The 14,793-nt window shown below is 46.0% G+C and overlaps 3 protein-coding genes and 1 pseudogene across 3 annotated transcripts; all 4 read right to left on the minus strand.

Annotated features, from left to right (window-relative positions):
• Positions 1-30: 30 nt before the first annotated feature.
• Positions 31-1,527, minus strand: LOC123474100. Its single transcript, XM_045175973.1, has one exon. It carries the CDS (start codon positions 1,525-1,527, stop codon positions 31-33), a length of 1,497 nt encoding a protein of 498 aa, XP_045031908.1.
• Positions 1,528-4,216: 2,689 nt separating this feature from the next.
• On the minus strand, positions 4,217-6,660 carry LOC116926330 (ATP-dependent DNA helicase pif1-like). Its single transcript, XM_045176032.1, has 2 exons — positions 6,173-6,660; positions 4,217-5,606 (listed from the first exon to the last, which is right to left on the minus strand). The coding sequence occupies exons 1-2, from the start codon at positions 6,658-6,660 to the stop codon at positions 4,217-4,219; spliced, it is 1,878 nt and encodes a 625-aa protein (XP_045031967.1).
• Positions 6,661-7,098: 438 nt separating this feature from the next.
• Positions 7,099-10,507, minus strand: LOC123474155. The gene is made up of 4 exons (XM_045176089.1): positions 9,839-10,507; positions 9,644-9,769; positions 8,495-9,586; positions 7,099-8,436 (listed from the first exon to the last, which is right to left on the minus strand). The coding sequence occupies exons 1-4, from the start codon at positions 10,505-10,507 to the stop codon at positions 7,099-7,101; spliced, it is 3,225 nt and encodes a 1,074-aa protein (XP_045032024.1).
• Positions 10,508-10,511: 4 nt separating this feature from the next.
• On the minus strand, positions 10,512-11,543 carry LOC123474193 (annotated as a pseudogene).
• Between the last annotated feature and the right edge of the window lie 3,250 nt (positions 11,544-14,793).

Raw genomic sequence — 14,793 nt, forward strand, 5'->3', positions numbered from 1 at the left:
TTCAGCAGGATGTCGTTGATCGCGGTTCCTTTAAACCGGGCAGCAGCGTCGTAAACGAGACGAATCTTGCTGGGCTTCGTTGGATGTCGAACCGGATGATAAGGTAGGAACCACACCTTGGAACCGGGAGCTGTAGAAGTGACTTTCACTGCGTGGCCGCTGCAAAACACCTCCTTCATCTGCGCCATAACTGCTTGGCGAAGGTCGTTGTGTAAAAGAAGTCTCCTCTCCAGTGCGAAGAACTTGCGACGTGCAAACTCTTTTTTTGTCCGGCAACTTCGGGCAATGCGGGCGAACAGGCAAGCCTACTTCGTAACGCGTTCCAGTGTGCCGAATGGTCGATTCGAGTTGGTCCATTGCGGCACTGTCTGACGACGACATAAATGTACTGGGGGCCTCACGAACTGGGAGAGATTGGGTTTTCCAAAACCTTTCGACGCATTCTTCCAGCTGCTCGATCGTTCCCAGCTTAACGAAATTTATGCTTGGATCTTCCACTGCCGGTAATGGATAGGCCTTTCCAACAACGCACCAGCCAAATGGGGTGAGCACAGCATTAGGTCCCCGAACTCCAGTTGGAGGGCGACGAACCTCGATGTTTAGATGGGCGTCTTGAACGTCCATCCCGATCAAAATCTGGACTTCACCAGCGTCTCGAGCAGGAAAGTTGAGGTCACGAAGATAATCGAACGAAGCGAGAACATCTTTTATCTTGCGTTGGCCAACATTTAGACGAGGCACAACAAAGGCGTCGGAAACCTTGTAGCTTTGGTCTCCCTCTAGCGACGAAACGGAGAAGCCCACTAGACGAGTCTCGATGACCGGATCTTTCCCATGGAAGGTTCCAAAACGAATTTTGCGTGGCCGGCGCGTAAGACCAAGCGCATTAGCCGCGTCTTCACGCAGAAGGGTAGCTTGGCTCCCGGTGTCGAGCAGGGCGAAAACGTCAAGAGTCCGGCAACCCGCACGAAGTCGGACGGGAACCACGGCCAAGAGAACATCAGATGTCAGGCGGGGAGCAATGGCGAGTGTTTGAGGTCCTTGAAAACATTCTTGGCCTCCGACGGATGACGGGAACTGACGAGGTGTGCTTTTCTCAGGAAAAACTCTCTCCGCACAATGCAACAGCGAATGATGACATGCACGGCATCCGGTGGATTCACAAGCGGGTTTTGAACGACAATCCGCACTGCGGTGCTTTCCTCCAAGACAGTTGAAACATACGCCTTTCTCCTTCGCCACCAGCGCTCGTTCACTCGGTGACTTCCTCTGTAATTCGGGGCAAGAAACAAGTCGATGAGCGCCGCCGCAGCCTGGACACTCGACATCTACGTCTTTCGCTACTTGGGTGGCTAAGATGGTAGGGGGTGGCCGAACGGGTGGCGGTTTCAGAATTGCAGGTCTGCTTGAAGGGTGCTTTTCAACGGCTGGCTTGGGAAACGTAACACGCTTTTCACGAAGATCAATCTTAGGCGCCAACTCGAATGCCGAACGAGCCATCCGCTCCTCTTCCACGACCTCTTCCATGAACCGGTCCAAGTCGCTAAGGTCGACACCTTTCGCTTACGTGCGTAACGTGCCCAGCGATGGCGAAAGACAGGTGGCAGCTTCTGTACTGCCTGATCAAGATTAGCAGCACTCTTAAGATCGTGCTCCAATCCCCCTTGTTCCAACACCACAACAGCTCCATGCAGCTGATCAGAAAAACTTTCAAGCGCCTGGCGATCGCCCGGCTTGACGAAGGGAAGACTAAGAAGATCGTGTATTTGACAGCGAGTGATCTGCTCGCTCGAATCGTAGTGCTTCTTAAGATAGGCAAGAATTGCAGTGTACCCACGAGGAGCCTTTAACAATGGGGAGATGCGGCGAAAAACGCTAGGGCCAACCCACTCGGTAAGAATGGCCAAACGCTGGGCATCGTTCGGAATGACGTCGTGGACGAGGGCTCGAAATCTTGAGGCAAAGAGAAGCCAATCTCAATGGTCGCCATCAAACGGTGTACTACACGCGAACGGGGCCGAACCTCCAAACATCCAAGGCATGGGCGCTGCAGCGGGTAAGGCCGTCGGTTTCTGTCCCAGATCGTCGATCCAGCTATCTACGCTCTTGTCGGACGGCCTGGTGGGAAGCAGCATTTTGTCGCGAGGCTTACTCTTCGGCAACGGAGTATGGATATCGTCATCTGGTTCACTGAAAGAACTCAAGGAGGTCGGCGAAGGCGAACGAACAGACCTCTTTGACAACTTCTCGTTCATACGAAGACGTGCGATTTCTTCCTCGATTTTCCGTTCCTTTCGTTTGGCCCCGATACGAATCTTCTCCTCACGTAACTTACGGGCTAGCTTGTTCAGAAGGTCATTTTCATTCTTTTCTTCTTCTCGCCGCTTGCGGGCCAGTTCAAGGTCGAGTTCGGCAGCAAGGCGTTCTCTAGTCAGAGCCGAAAGGGAAGAGCTCCGCGAACGATGAGAAGACGAAATGCTGGCGGCAACCGAAGACCTTGAGCTGGCCAAAGAAGACGGGCGGCTACCCTCAGCCTGATGACGACTGCCACTAACGGGATCGACAACCACTTCGGTGCGAGAGGCATCTTCCACACGGGAATGGTGGGATGTACTGGTAGGCACACCCCGCGAGGCAGATTCGGGTTGACGGGTCGACTCAACCACACCAGGGCGAGATGTGCTGACGGGCACATCCACCGGGGCGAACTCGGGTTGACGGGTTGACTCAACAGAACCGGGGCGAACTTGAGCTCTCGTGCGGGTCGTTGCTCTAGGCGCTGGTTGTTCGGTATCATGGCCGGGGCGACGGGCTGTGGCAAATTCTTCATGAGCCGTATTATAATCTTGACGCAAATTCTCCAACCAAGTGTCGTCGGTTACACCCAATTTTGCACAATAACGATGATGGTAATACATACATTGCTCATAATGATCGTTGGCCTTCGTGATGAGATCGTTTGAGTAGATGGAAGGACCTGTCTCGTGAATCACCATCTTGACTTTATTCACGTTGCGGGTGAAATTTCTTCGATGATGGGAACGTTTGCTGATCAAGGTTGCAGGATCAAGACGACTTGTCGAATCCGAGGCGAACGAACGAGTCGGCGAAAGGCCTCGAATAACAGCATCAGGAGCGGCAACAATCAAATCAGCATCACGAAGCTCATCTTGAGTAGCCATGATGAATTCAAGAGAGTGGACGCGATGCTCGGAATAAAAAAAGAAAGGCTTGGAAAACCACTTAAACACTGGAACGTAAAGAAAGCTTTTGCTCAAAATCCGGGAACTCTGACCGTTACCCCTCCTGGGCTGGCGGTTGATTCAGCGTTGGGATGTAAAGAGACAAAGGCACAAAAGAAATATCCAGTGACGAAAATGAACGACGAAAACCCAATGACGAGAACGAATGGCGAAAATAAAGGGCGAAAAACGAATGACGAGAATGAATGTCGAAAAACGAATGTTGCGTTAAAGTTACCAGGATCGAATCTTCCCGGGTTTCGGCACCAAAAATGTTGTAAACTAACCGTAAGATAACGATCGTTCGAAAGGCGATGCGAAAAAACGATCAAAACCGAACGGGCAGGGCGCAAGAACTTGTATTAAACTTTAAGACGCAGGCGAAGATAAAAAAATGAGGTGACAAAAAATGGCGACGAGACGCTACCGTTGCAAAAACGAGACTGCCTCGTTAAATACACGTCATCCGATCGCTTACGCAAAAACAAAGGAATCGAGATGCGCGAATTAGAGAAACAATAGATGAAAAAAAAGGGGGGGTAATTAAAGGCGCGCGCGAAGCCCGGCCGAGTTGCCATGACAACTCGGTAACATTTACTTTTATTATCTGTTGCACGTTAGTCTACTTTTACTTTTATAACCCTTATACTTATTACCCCTTAATCAACTTTAAGCCTCTTAATTCATGTTAAGCCTCTGAATCCACGTAAAGCACCTTAGTCTACTTACAACTTATTAATCCACTTAAAGCCCCTTAATCCACGCATTGTCAAGTCGTACCTCTCATACACGTATCAAACAATGGAGGAAAAACAAACCACGGTTGAGCGCACTTGGACTCTGCCCCCAAGGCCATGCCCGTGCTCCTTACTTGGTCCATAGACCGAGGCGGAAGTTAGTTCCTCTTATTATTTTTTTTTTAAAGTCATTATCACTGGGCTGGTGATTTCTTTATCTTTTGCTACGAAGTGTTTTCAGATGAGTACTTCTTTGTAGACGACGTTCTTCGTGAAAACTCGTTGCTTATCTTGTTCCGATGAATCTGGAATACTTTTGAGAAGCTTTCCTTGTTTCTCGGACTCACCGCACTCGATCTTGACACTTTCTCTTGATGTGGCTCGCGAAAATGCGACATACAGTTGGCCGTGGCTGAAAACAGGTTCCGGAAGGTAGATACCGACTCGATCGAAAGTCTGTCCCTGCGACTTGTTGATGGTCATGGCGAAAGCCACAAGCACGGGGAACTGCAATCGCTTGAGTTTAAACGGCAAGTCAGAGTTAGTTGGTGTCATGGCCATGGGTGGTAGAAAAACAGTGTGTCCTTTGTTTTTTCCAGCCGCGATGTCTGCTACTGTTAAATTGAGCGCGAGTGTCCTGATGATCAACCTCGTACCGTTGCACAGTCCTTTTCGCGAGGTAATGTTCTTGAGAAGAATGATGATGGCTCCAGTTTTCAGTTTCAATTCGTGCGGAGGAAGTCCAGAAACGTTAAAGGTGTTTAATATTTCCGCACGGTAGTTGGCAATTTCGTGATCCGGATCCTCCGGATTCTCTGAATCCATGGTGTCGATGCTCCTATAAATTTTCAATGCGCCAGGCATCTCTGTGATGATTTGGTTGTTTATCCGTTGACAATCTTCATTCTTGGGCGCATAAAATTGCCCGGTTCGAAATTGAATCGACCACTCCATCTTGTAAGAAATCCGATGGGTCTCCAAAGACGTGTTCGACCAAATTACGTTGAATGTTGAGAAAGTATTGTGGAATTTCGATGACATCTGGTTGTTGAGCCTCAGTATTTGAGGGCGGATTCCATTTCCGAGCTCGATGAGCCAATCTGCGTAATCTTGACTGCCAGCTGTGGTGCGCATGTTCTGCACCAATCGAAGTTCATGGAAATGTGGCCAAGTCGCGTTATTGATGATGGTGGCTTCAGCGACTTGGACTCTGTTTCCATGTCGGACAACGGGCAGGCACTGTCTGAAATCGCCGCCGAGCAAGAGGACTTTACCGCCGTAGGGATCGACACGATTTTTCATCACCGTTTGCAACAGATGATTGATTGTGTCGAGAGCGTGGTTGGTCTTCATTGAGGCTTCATCTGAGTTGATGAGACTCGCGTTCCTAATCATTTGCGCATTATAGGTGCCTTCTTCGATTTTTGATCGTTTTGTCTCTGTAATTGGAGGGTAGATCTTGAACTGCGAATGGTAAGTCGCACCATCCAGCAACAAAGTCGACACGATCCCCGTCGAAGCCACTGTGATGACTTGTTTTCCTTGGCTCTGGAGTACATTGATGAGTGTTAACCACCGAAATAAGCGAAACGAAAATGTGGTTAACTCAGTGGCCAAAAGGGCCACGCTGCGATGTATTAAACCCGAACGAGGTTACAAATACAAAAGAGGGGACGACAGGTTGCGACTGCAGCCACGACGAAAACGAATCAGAATGACCTCGTTGCCGCGTCTCTCTCCGTCTTCGACTACGGTGCAAATGCAGAAAAAGGGGGAAATAAAAGAAGGGCGCTAACACGAACAATTAGCTTCAGGTGTAAATGGGGTGGCGGAAGTGTAAGGGAGGATAACCAATAGCAACCAATAGCAACCAATAGCAAAACCAAAGGGTATAAGTTTAGCCAAGGTCAGACAAGTTCAGACTTGTCTTACCCTCGGCAATGACACGAACACACACACACACACACACGTACATACAGACATAAAAACAAAAAATTAAATTACATTTATACCTCACGACTTCTGTCGTTAACAGCGGGGCCTGTTACTGATTACATAGAGACACAATTATACATCAGTAACATCAGATTCTAATAGGCATAATTTGGACACTGGGGGGTGGTATTCTCCAGTAGAGGTCTTGACGAACACTGACCTGACGATTCCATCTGGACTGGGGATGATCCGAGTTACTCGACCAATAGGCCAATGTCCTCTAGGATAATTCGGGCCACCACCAGCACGGTACCGTCCACAGCCAAATTCTCCTTATCGAAAAGCCATTTTCGACGGTCAGTGAGTGTGGGAAGATATTCTTGAAACCATCGGCGCCAAAAATGTGTCGTCATGACTTGCATAGCTTCCCAATGTTTTTGAGAATACAATTTCTTGTCCTCGATGACGTCGTCTTCGGTGTTAGGCGAGCTCTGTACTAACAAAAAATGATTAGGGGTAAGTGGTTCGGGATCTCGAGGGTCCACACTGACATAGGTCAGTGGACGTCCATTCAGCAACGATTCGGACTGAATCACGAAACCACGTAAAAGCTCTTCGGTAAGCGGACGTGATTCCACAATGGCTTCCAGAGCCACCTTTGCTGATTTTACGAGACTTTCCCAAACGCCTCCCAAATGTGGCGCTAATGGTGGTGAAAAATGCCAATCGATTTCTTGTTTCACCATTTAACCAACGATGTTTTGTTCTTTGAGACGCTCGATGCCTTTTTGGATTGTCTGGTCTCCAGCAACAATTTGAGTTCCATTATCGCTATACACGACTGACGGACGAACTCTTCGGGTGGTGAAGGAAGCAAAGGCGATCAAAAAAGACGATAAGTGGAGTGAGGCTGCAACTTCCAAGTGTAACGCTCTAGTGTTGAGACAGGTTATCAGCAAAACATATCGTTTTATTTTGCGGAGATAAATGGTGATGTTGCACGGGCCAAAATAGTCCAAACCCACATGAGTGAAAAGACGTTGGAACGGAATAAGACGATGACGTGGAAGCGGGGCCATTAAAGGAATGCAGGGAGTAGCTCTATGGCGTTTGCAAGTAAAGCACTTGTGCAGATACCTTTTTATAGGCACTCGTCCTTTAATCATCCAATATTGAGACCTGATTCAGCTGAGTAGTCTTTCTGGAGATGGATGAAACAGGAGATAATGCTCTCTCATGACGATTAAACGCGTGAGTGGATGATCGTGAGGCAGGATTTTGGGATGCTTGATGTCGAACGAAAGGGGGGCGTAATTCAAGCGACCTCCTACTCGCAGTATTCCTTCTTCATCCAGAAATGGTGATAAAGTAATCAGCGTCGAACTCAATTTTAAAGGCTTTTTATCCTTTAAAGCCTCTATTTCTTCGTAATATATCTCGAATTGCGCAGATTTGATGTAATGATTAGCAGCGTGCTGAATGCATTTGACACCAATGCGTGATTTGTCACGATCCAGCAATTTCAATTTTGAGTTGGAAATAAAACGAAGAATCCATGCAACAATTTGCATCACTACGTCATAGTTGGAATTTCGTTCCAGAAGTGAGTGGAGCCTATTTTCTTCAGTGGGGCCGTAAACGAGCCCAATCCAGTTGGTGGCTGATACCTCTGGATCTTCGACAGAAGGTTCGGGAAGTTTAATGGTTATCGGACAGGCGTTTTCTTCTTGCTGCAAGAAGTCTGAGCCAATAACCCAACGGTAATTCTCCATCATCTCATCAGGAAAAAGTCCTCTGCTGCACTCATTAGCCGGATTTTCGATACCTGGGACATGTCTCCATTCAGTTGGTTGAGAATGCTCTAAGATTTCGGATATTCGATTAGCGACGAACGTCTGAAAGCGACATGCCTTTGAGTCTATCCACTGAAAAACAGTTTTAGAGTCAGACCAATAGATGATTTGACTGACTGGAATACGAAGGGTCGATTGGACGAACTTTACAAGGCGTAGTGCCACAACTGCTCCTTGGAGTTCTAATTTCGGAACGGTCAGCGGACGAAGGGGTGCCACGCGGGACTTTGACGTAACGAAATTTACGGCGACGACATTATTGCGATAGGTTACTCGTAAATATACCACAGAGCCAAACCCAACGGTGGATGCATCGCAAAAGGCATGCAGCTGAATGTCTTGGATGTCACTAGACGAAGTTAAAGCTCGTGGGATCTTGAACGCTTCGAGCTGGCTAAGGTTAGTAGTCCACTTGTTCCACTGGTGTTGAATTACTTCTGGAACTTGGTCATCCCAGTCAACACCGACAAGCCACAATTCTTGTAGAATTCTTTTGGCGCTAAGGATCACTGGTGATAAAAACCCCAGTGGGTCATACAAGGTAGACACAGCACTCAAGATCCGACGCTTAGTACTCGCTTCGACGTCAGTTTTAACATCAAAGATGAAGCTGTCACTTTCGCTGTCATATAAAACACCTAAACAAGGTTCTCTCCGTGGGCAAATCCTCTAGATCCAAATTCAGGTGAGGCTGATTACGATCACCTTCTGGTACACGTGACAATACCCGTCGAGATGAAGAGAGCCATTGGTTCAGATGGAATCCTCCCTTTTTTATCAATGCTGTAGAATCTTTGACCGCTCGACTAGCCTTCTCTTCGGTGTAAAAAGAATCCAGAAGGTTATCTACATAGCAGTTCTTGTAGACTCGTTCAGCGGCTTCAAAAAATTCTTCACGATGTAGGTCAGCAAAATGTTGTAGGACTTGGGAGCAGATGAAAGGGGATGAAACTGATCCAAAGATTTGTCGCTGCATTTCATATACGGTGGGTCTTTTTCGAGAGCCAGGTGGACGCCATAGAAATCGTAGAGCAGAGCAATCTTCATTCTTCACGCCAACTTGAAGAAAAATTTGTTGAATATCCCCAGATAGGGACACCGGCTTTTCTCTAAAGAGTAGAAGAGTAGCACCTATGTCATTGATAAGATTGGGAGCCTTTAAGAGCACTTCGTTGAGCGCAACTCCTTGATACTTCGCCGAAGCATCGAAGACCACTCTAACCTTTTCAGGTTTCCGAGGATTTACGACTCCATGATGGGGAAGGTACCAATTTCTCCCAAAGCTGCCCTTCAATTCACTTTCTTTGAGAGGCCGTGCGAATCCCTTTGCCACATAGTCATCGATTACGGCTTTGTATTTCTCAGCAAAATTAGAATTGTGCGTGAATTTATTTTCGATAGAAAAAAGTCGACGCAATGCACTATTGTAATTATCGGGTAGTGCGATATCATCTGAAACCCATGGTAGACCTACTTCATACCTGGTTCCGTCGAATTGAATAGTTGCATCGAATTTCTTCCTCGCTAGTTTATCCTCGGTTGATTCTAGCGGTTGAGCTGGAGTTACAATAGGAAAGCTTTCCGTTCCCCACAATTTCTCAACTTGGCGCAAAAGTAATGCTTCCGTCGGTGATTCTTGTACATGGTAGCAGAGTTTTTGCACCGTCAGCAAGGGTTTGTTTGAACGACAAACCGTTGAATCATGCTGCTGCGTCCCTAATGTTAGATCGCCAACGCAAGTCCAACCAAATGGCGTCAATAAACCAAAGGGAGCGTCGGTTCCAACAGGAGGTAGTCTTTCATCGAGACGTAAGTGCAGCTATTGGTTTCCCGCTCCAATAAGGATGGTTGGTTCTCCAACATCAACCAGTTTTACGTCTTTGAGATGAGGGTAACGACTTCGGATCTCCATTAACTCCTTCGGAGGGCATGGTAACTTTAGGTACTGAGTCGGCACAGTAGAGACCTGCTTTAAATCCGCTTCGAAAGATCTATCACGAGCCTTAACAGTCAGACTAACCGTAGTTCATTGAAACTGTGGGTCTTGGCCATGAAACGACCCAAAGGATACATTCTTTGCATTCCCTTTGCACTTGAGCTGTTTAGCTACATCATCTCGAATTAAGTTAACGGTCGCTCCTGGATCTAGAAAAGCGAAAGTTTCTATTTCCACCCCGTTAGCTTGAAGTAACACAGGAACGATAGCTAGGGAAGTGTTGATAGCCATATCCCTGTATTTAATGGTCATTGCGCGACCATCAGACGATTTTGCTGATGGCTGACCTGCATTTTTAGTTTTTGAAGCATTCGCGGGATAAACTCGAGGCGCTCCGTGCAATAGAAGGTGGTGCCGCTGACCACATTTCCCAATGTTACAGATGATTTCGGTGGGACACTCAGTTCCCCGATGTGTTCCAATCAGACACCTAAAACACAATCGTTTTTCTTTTACCCACTCCACTCTAGCTGTAACATCTAGATCTTTGAATGTGGAACAGGTTTTTATCGAATGGGCGTTATCATAATAAATGCACTTCTTAATAACGCCTTTCTTCAGCGATGACGAATTACTCTCAGAGGGAGGACTTTGCTGCGGTTTCTTGACTGGTGGAGATGTAGAGGTGTGAAAAACAACAGGACCTTTGCCAAAGAGAGGAGTTGGTTTGGTGGAAGGCTTAGCACTTCCCGCTTTCTTTTCCTTCTGTGGAGCTGGTGATCTATGAGTAGACGGCCTGGTCATCAGTTCACCCATCACCATCTCGTCTATCCAATTTGCTAGATCCTTGAGAGTAGCTCGTGTTGGAGACATCCGATACACTTTTAAATTCGGTTTGCCGAATTTGCTGCAAAATTGCCATCGCGTCTTGGTACGCTTGCTTCATGGCTCTTGGACTTCCAATAAAACTCGAAGGGAGAACATTATACGATCCGACCGTCATATTTTCTCTTTCCGCCTGATTGTTGATGTAGTCCAAGAGACCATTGTACTGAGCAACGTGAAGCTCCACCTGATGTTCTCGGATGTACTTAACGCGGATTGCTTCAATCTTTACATAGGAATATACCATTCATTGCTGAGTGAGTGGTCCTCCGGCCAAGAAGTTGCTGAAATAGTCCCATATCGACATGAGAGAGCTGTAAAATTCGCACTGCGTCACTCTCTTGCGTCTTCCCAAACCTCGATTGAATCGCTGAGGATCATTCTCATTATCGTCTACTTGCTCTTCTGGTTCCGGTTCTTCTGCCGGAAACAAGTCATTGGCCGCTGCTTCTGCTGCTGGAATTTGCATTAGAAGTCTCTCGTTGAGCCTTCGAAACTGAATCTCTTCCTCTTCATCCACATCCATTGCTTTTGCAGCAGCTTCCTCTCTCTCTCGCCGTGTAGTAGTTGTGTAAGGCATATTTACATGCCATCCATCGTCACCGTTTGGAAAGAGCAATGGATAAGTCATGGGGTCGCACATTGGTTGTTGTGTGCTGATTTGGATCAATGTTCTTCCCTTGACTGATATGAAGAGATGGTCTTGGATGTCCCTCTTGACTGGTGGTTCTCCGTTTGGGCTTTTGAATAAAACAGCAATCTGATTTGTCGTTGGACTGTTGTAACGCCTTTGGTCCAGATTTCAACAATCACTGCTGATGATCAGACCCACTATTTGGTGCGGCAAATTTTCAGCTTCGGCTCGACGGTACTCTTCCTCTAGCACTTGACGAATCATTTTGTAAATGGCTGCGTAAGGATTTTTTTCGTGGAGCATTGCGTTTAACTCTGCCATCAAGTTTCTACAGCATCTTCCTTTCGACTCGAAATCGGCTCTCAACTCGCCGGCCTGTGCTGCATCCATGAAATAGAGTTTGGCGTACTTGGGATTGGTTGTATTCGGACCGACGGGGGTCTGATGATGCAATCTGTCAGCCATGGCGCGTGACATCCTCTCTTCTACCGTCTCTTGGGCGCGTAGGACTTGATGGCGCAAGTCATCCTCGATAATCCTTACTCTTCTCTCATCAGCGATTTCTGCGTCGCGTACAGCTTGCTGCCGTGTTGCTTGGTCTCTTAGCCTTGCACGTCTTTCTTCCTCACTTTCCTCTTCACGCAGAGCTTGTTGCCGCAATGCTTGCTCTTGTAGCCTAGCTTGTTGTATTTCGTCTGGCTCTTGAGCTCGGTTTTCTTTACGTCTTTGCGCTTCTACGTCTAGACACACTTGCCTGTCTACTTCATCTTGGGTTTGACGTTGAACTTCTTGATCAAGACGCTGTTTTTTCTCATCGCGCACATATTGTGCCCTGGCTCTATTGTCTTGTAAACGTTTTTCTCTAGCATCTGAAGCTTCTTGCGCTTCTTTCTCTCTTTGCTTCCTATTTTTCTCCTCCATTTCGGCATCAGTCAGTTGACGATATGGCGGCATTTCTGTTACCGAACAATTCGTTATTTGTTGACCGATGATAGGTGATATGATAGGAGGGCAATACAAACAATGGCTCAAACAAAATCAATAATGATTAATATGTATAACTGTTCCACCACACGACACCTTCCCAGGCAGTTGCTCGATGTGATTTCCGAGTGCTTAAACCTTATAAAGTTGTTGGCCCCAAACACCTATCACTATATCTCCGGTATTGAAGGACTGTTCTCAAATCACCAGTTCTGCATTCTCCCGGCCTTACCGTAGTCTTTGGCCTCGGAGCGTGCCTGACAACGAATCATCACGCGCACAGGAACCTGTGTTCCACAGTAACTTGAGAAGGTCCCTCGAAGGAAGTTAATTTTTCGGTGCCGGGTTTGATCCAACAACCCTTTGGTAGGGGAAGGATAAGGTCGGGAATACTTTACTTGAATATGGAAGTGCGGATGGAGTTCCCTGCAGGGGTGCGGCAGTTGAAGCGGCAGAGTGGGAATCTCGCTGTAGCAGTCAGATGATCTCGTTGTATTTCTGGGGAAAAAAAGGGAAATTTGTAAAGAAAATTAAATTATGCGAAATAGCAGTACACTCGATTTGTTGGACATCACTATCTTTTCTAACATTTTTTAATTAGCACAGCAGTCAGTTTTCTATTTTAAAAATTCAACATCAAACCATGCTCATAATAAAAATTGTGTTTCGAAATGGCTGCGCTTCAACGTTTTAAGGAAACAAACCATTTTAAGCAGTCTTGTATGCATACTATCTGTTACGAATCTCACTCACAATTCGTCTAAATGCCGATATTTCACCAAATATTCCTATTGGCAAACGAAAACGGATTCTTATGAGAGCAAGAAGCCTCATAAAACCTCGGAATGCAGTTAATAAATTTTTTAGAATTATAAACCACAATTTTAAGGCACTTAAAAATTTTGAAAAAGCCTGCCCTAATTCGTGCACAGCAATTCATGTGTTCAAAATTTGGATATTATAAACTTTCCTCAAAATCTTGGAACGCAGTCAGAATTTCAATCAAAAATTTTATATTTTAAGAAATATTCTATGCAGTCAGTTGCCAAAGTCCTCCAAATATAGTCTGTGTTCATACACTTTAATGAATAGTTCCCTTCTGAAAACCTGAATGAATTGTTTGGAAGGTGAAACATGGAACGTTCCCCCAAAGTCATAGAACACAATTTTCCTGCTGGCAAAATCAGTGACAATAAGGAAAATTATGGAAACTGTTGGAACATTCTAAATCATTCAATTACCAATTTCATCAACAAACAACATACTTCGTAGTGTATAAATTAACATTAGTGCAACAGAATTTATTGTTAAAAAATCCACCTAAGTCAATTAAAATAATTTTGTGGCCTAATAATAGATAAAGGTATCTAAAAAAATTTTTTTTTATTTTTATGACTTGTAGCCACTGGCCGGCATATCAGTGCACAAGTATCCGAACGCGAGTTTTTCGCCGTGCTTCCTTATGGCACTACGTGTCTTCTTAATAGATACCTTTATGTATTATTAGGCCACAAAATTATTTTCATTGACTTAGGTGGATTTTTTAACCCTCTTTTTCTCAATCGCGCTAAGCGCGCTCCGTCATTTGAACCCATGCTAAAATGGTCCGAAAACGCAAAGTGTTCGGATACTTTTGGCACCTACTGTATATATTGCTGCTGCAAAGTAATAGTATCAAACATTTATTCCTTATTTGGAACAGTTTCTACTTCTGTGTGACCGTTTCAAATCAGGGAAAAATTTAGTTGTTTGATTGATGCAAAAGGGAACAGTCTCATATGGATGTTGGAACGCAGTTAATGGAGCTGTAGAGAAAAAAATGCAGTAGTGATTGTTTGAGGGATGCAAAAGGGAAGAATCTCTGAAGGCTGTTGGAACGCAGTCAATGGAGCTGTTAAGAAGCCAAGGAATTGGTGGTTGTTTGAGGGATGCTAAAGGGAACGGTCTCTTAAGGGTGTTGGAACGCAGTCAAAGGAGCTGCTGAGAACAAAATGCAGTGGTGGTTGTTTGAAGGGTGCAAAAGGGAACAGTCTCTGAAGGGTGTTGGAACGAAGTCAATGGAGCTGTTGAGAACATAAAGCAATGGTGGTTGTTTGAGGGGTGCAAAAGGGAAAGGTCTCTGAAGGGTGTTGGAACGCAGTCAAAGGAGCTGTCAACAAAAAAATGCAATGGTGGTTGTGTTCGGGAGCTCTTCAGTTTAGTAGTAAAAGGTTGAGCGGATTCGAGATAGGATATCCTTAAACGTGTATTGATGCTAAGGATACAGTTGGCTATAGTGTTGTAAGGACTATAGCGTCACACCTTATGTGTGGAACGAAAACGGCAGTGTTGTACGTACTGCGGAATAGAGTTGGGGCACACCTTATGTGTGTAGAGAATACTGACGGCACGTCCGTCGGGGTAGGCTACAACAATGCAAGAGACCGGCTGTGTCTTAAACTTAGGGTCTACTGAACATTCTAGCGTCTTCTTACGCGGGTTAGGGAACAAAGACACAGAACAGAGGGGGGGAGGTAAAACAAAAGAGGTTCATAAAGCGAACACGTAAATAGGCCTCTAGTGGCCGCTTCTACAAATAATAAACTAA

This window comes from Daphnia magna, linkage group LG1 (genome assembly GCF_020631705.1).
Source record: "Daphnia magna isolate NIES linkage group LG1, ASM2063170v1.1, whole genome shotgun sequence".
NCBI lineage: Eukaryota > Metazoa > Arthropoda > Branchiopoda > Diplostraca > Daphniidae > Daphnia > Daphnia magna.

Bases quoted from the DNA above. Each gene is read 5' to 3' on its own strand.
- LOC123474100 (XM_045175973.1), bottom strand. From the start codon at position 1,527: ATGGAAGAGGTCGTGGAAGAGGAGCGGATGGCTCGTTCGGCATTCGAG.
- LOC116926330 (XM_045176032.1), bottom strand. From the start codon at position 6,660: ATGGTGAAACAAGAAATCGATTGGCATTTTTCACCACCATTAGCGCCA. The intron at 5,607-6,172 runs GTAACTCGGATC...AATACATCGCAG, and splicing joins GACATTGGCCTATTGGTCGA to CGTGGCCCTTTTGGCCACTG.
- LOC123474155 (XM_045176089.1), bottom strand. From the start codon at position 10,507: ATGACCAGGCCGTCTACTCATAGATCACCAGCTCCACAGAAGGAAAAG. The intron at 9,770-9,838 runs GTATCCTTTGGG...CTGACTGTTAAG, and splicing joins GCAAAGGGAATGCAAAGAAT to GCTCGTGATAGATCTTTCGA. The intron at 9,587-9,643 runs GTAAAACTGGTT...GGAAACCAATAG, and splicing joins GTTACCCTCATCTCAAAGAC to CTGCACTTACGTCTCGATGA.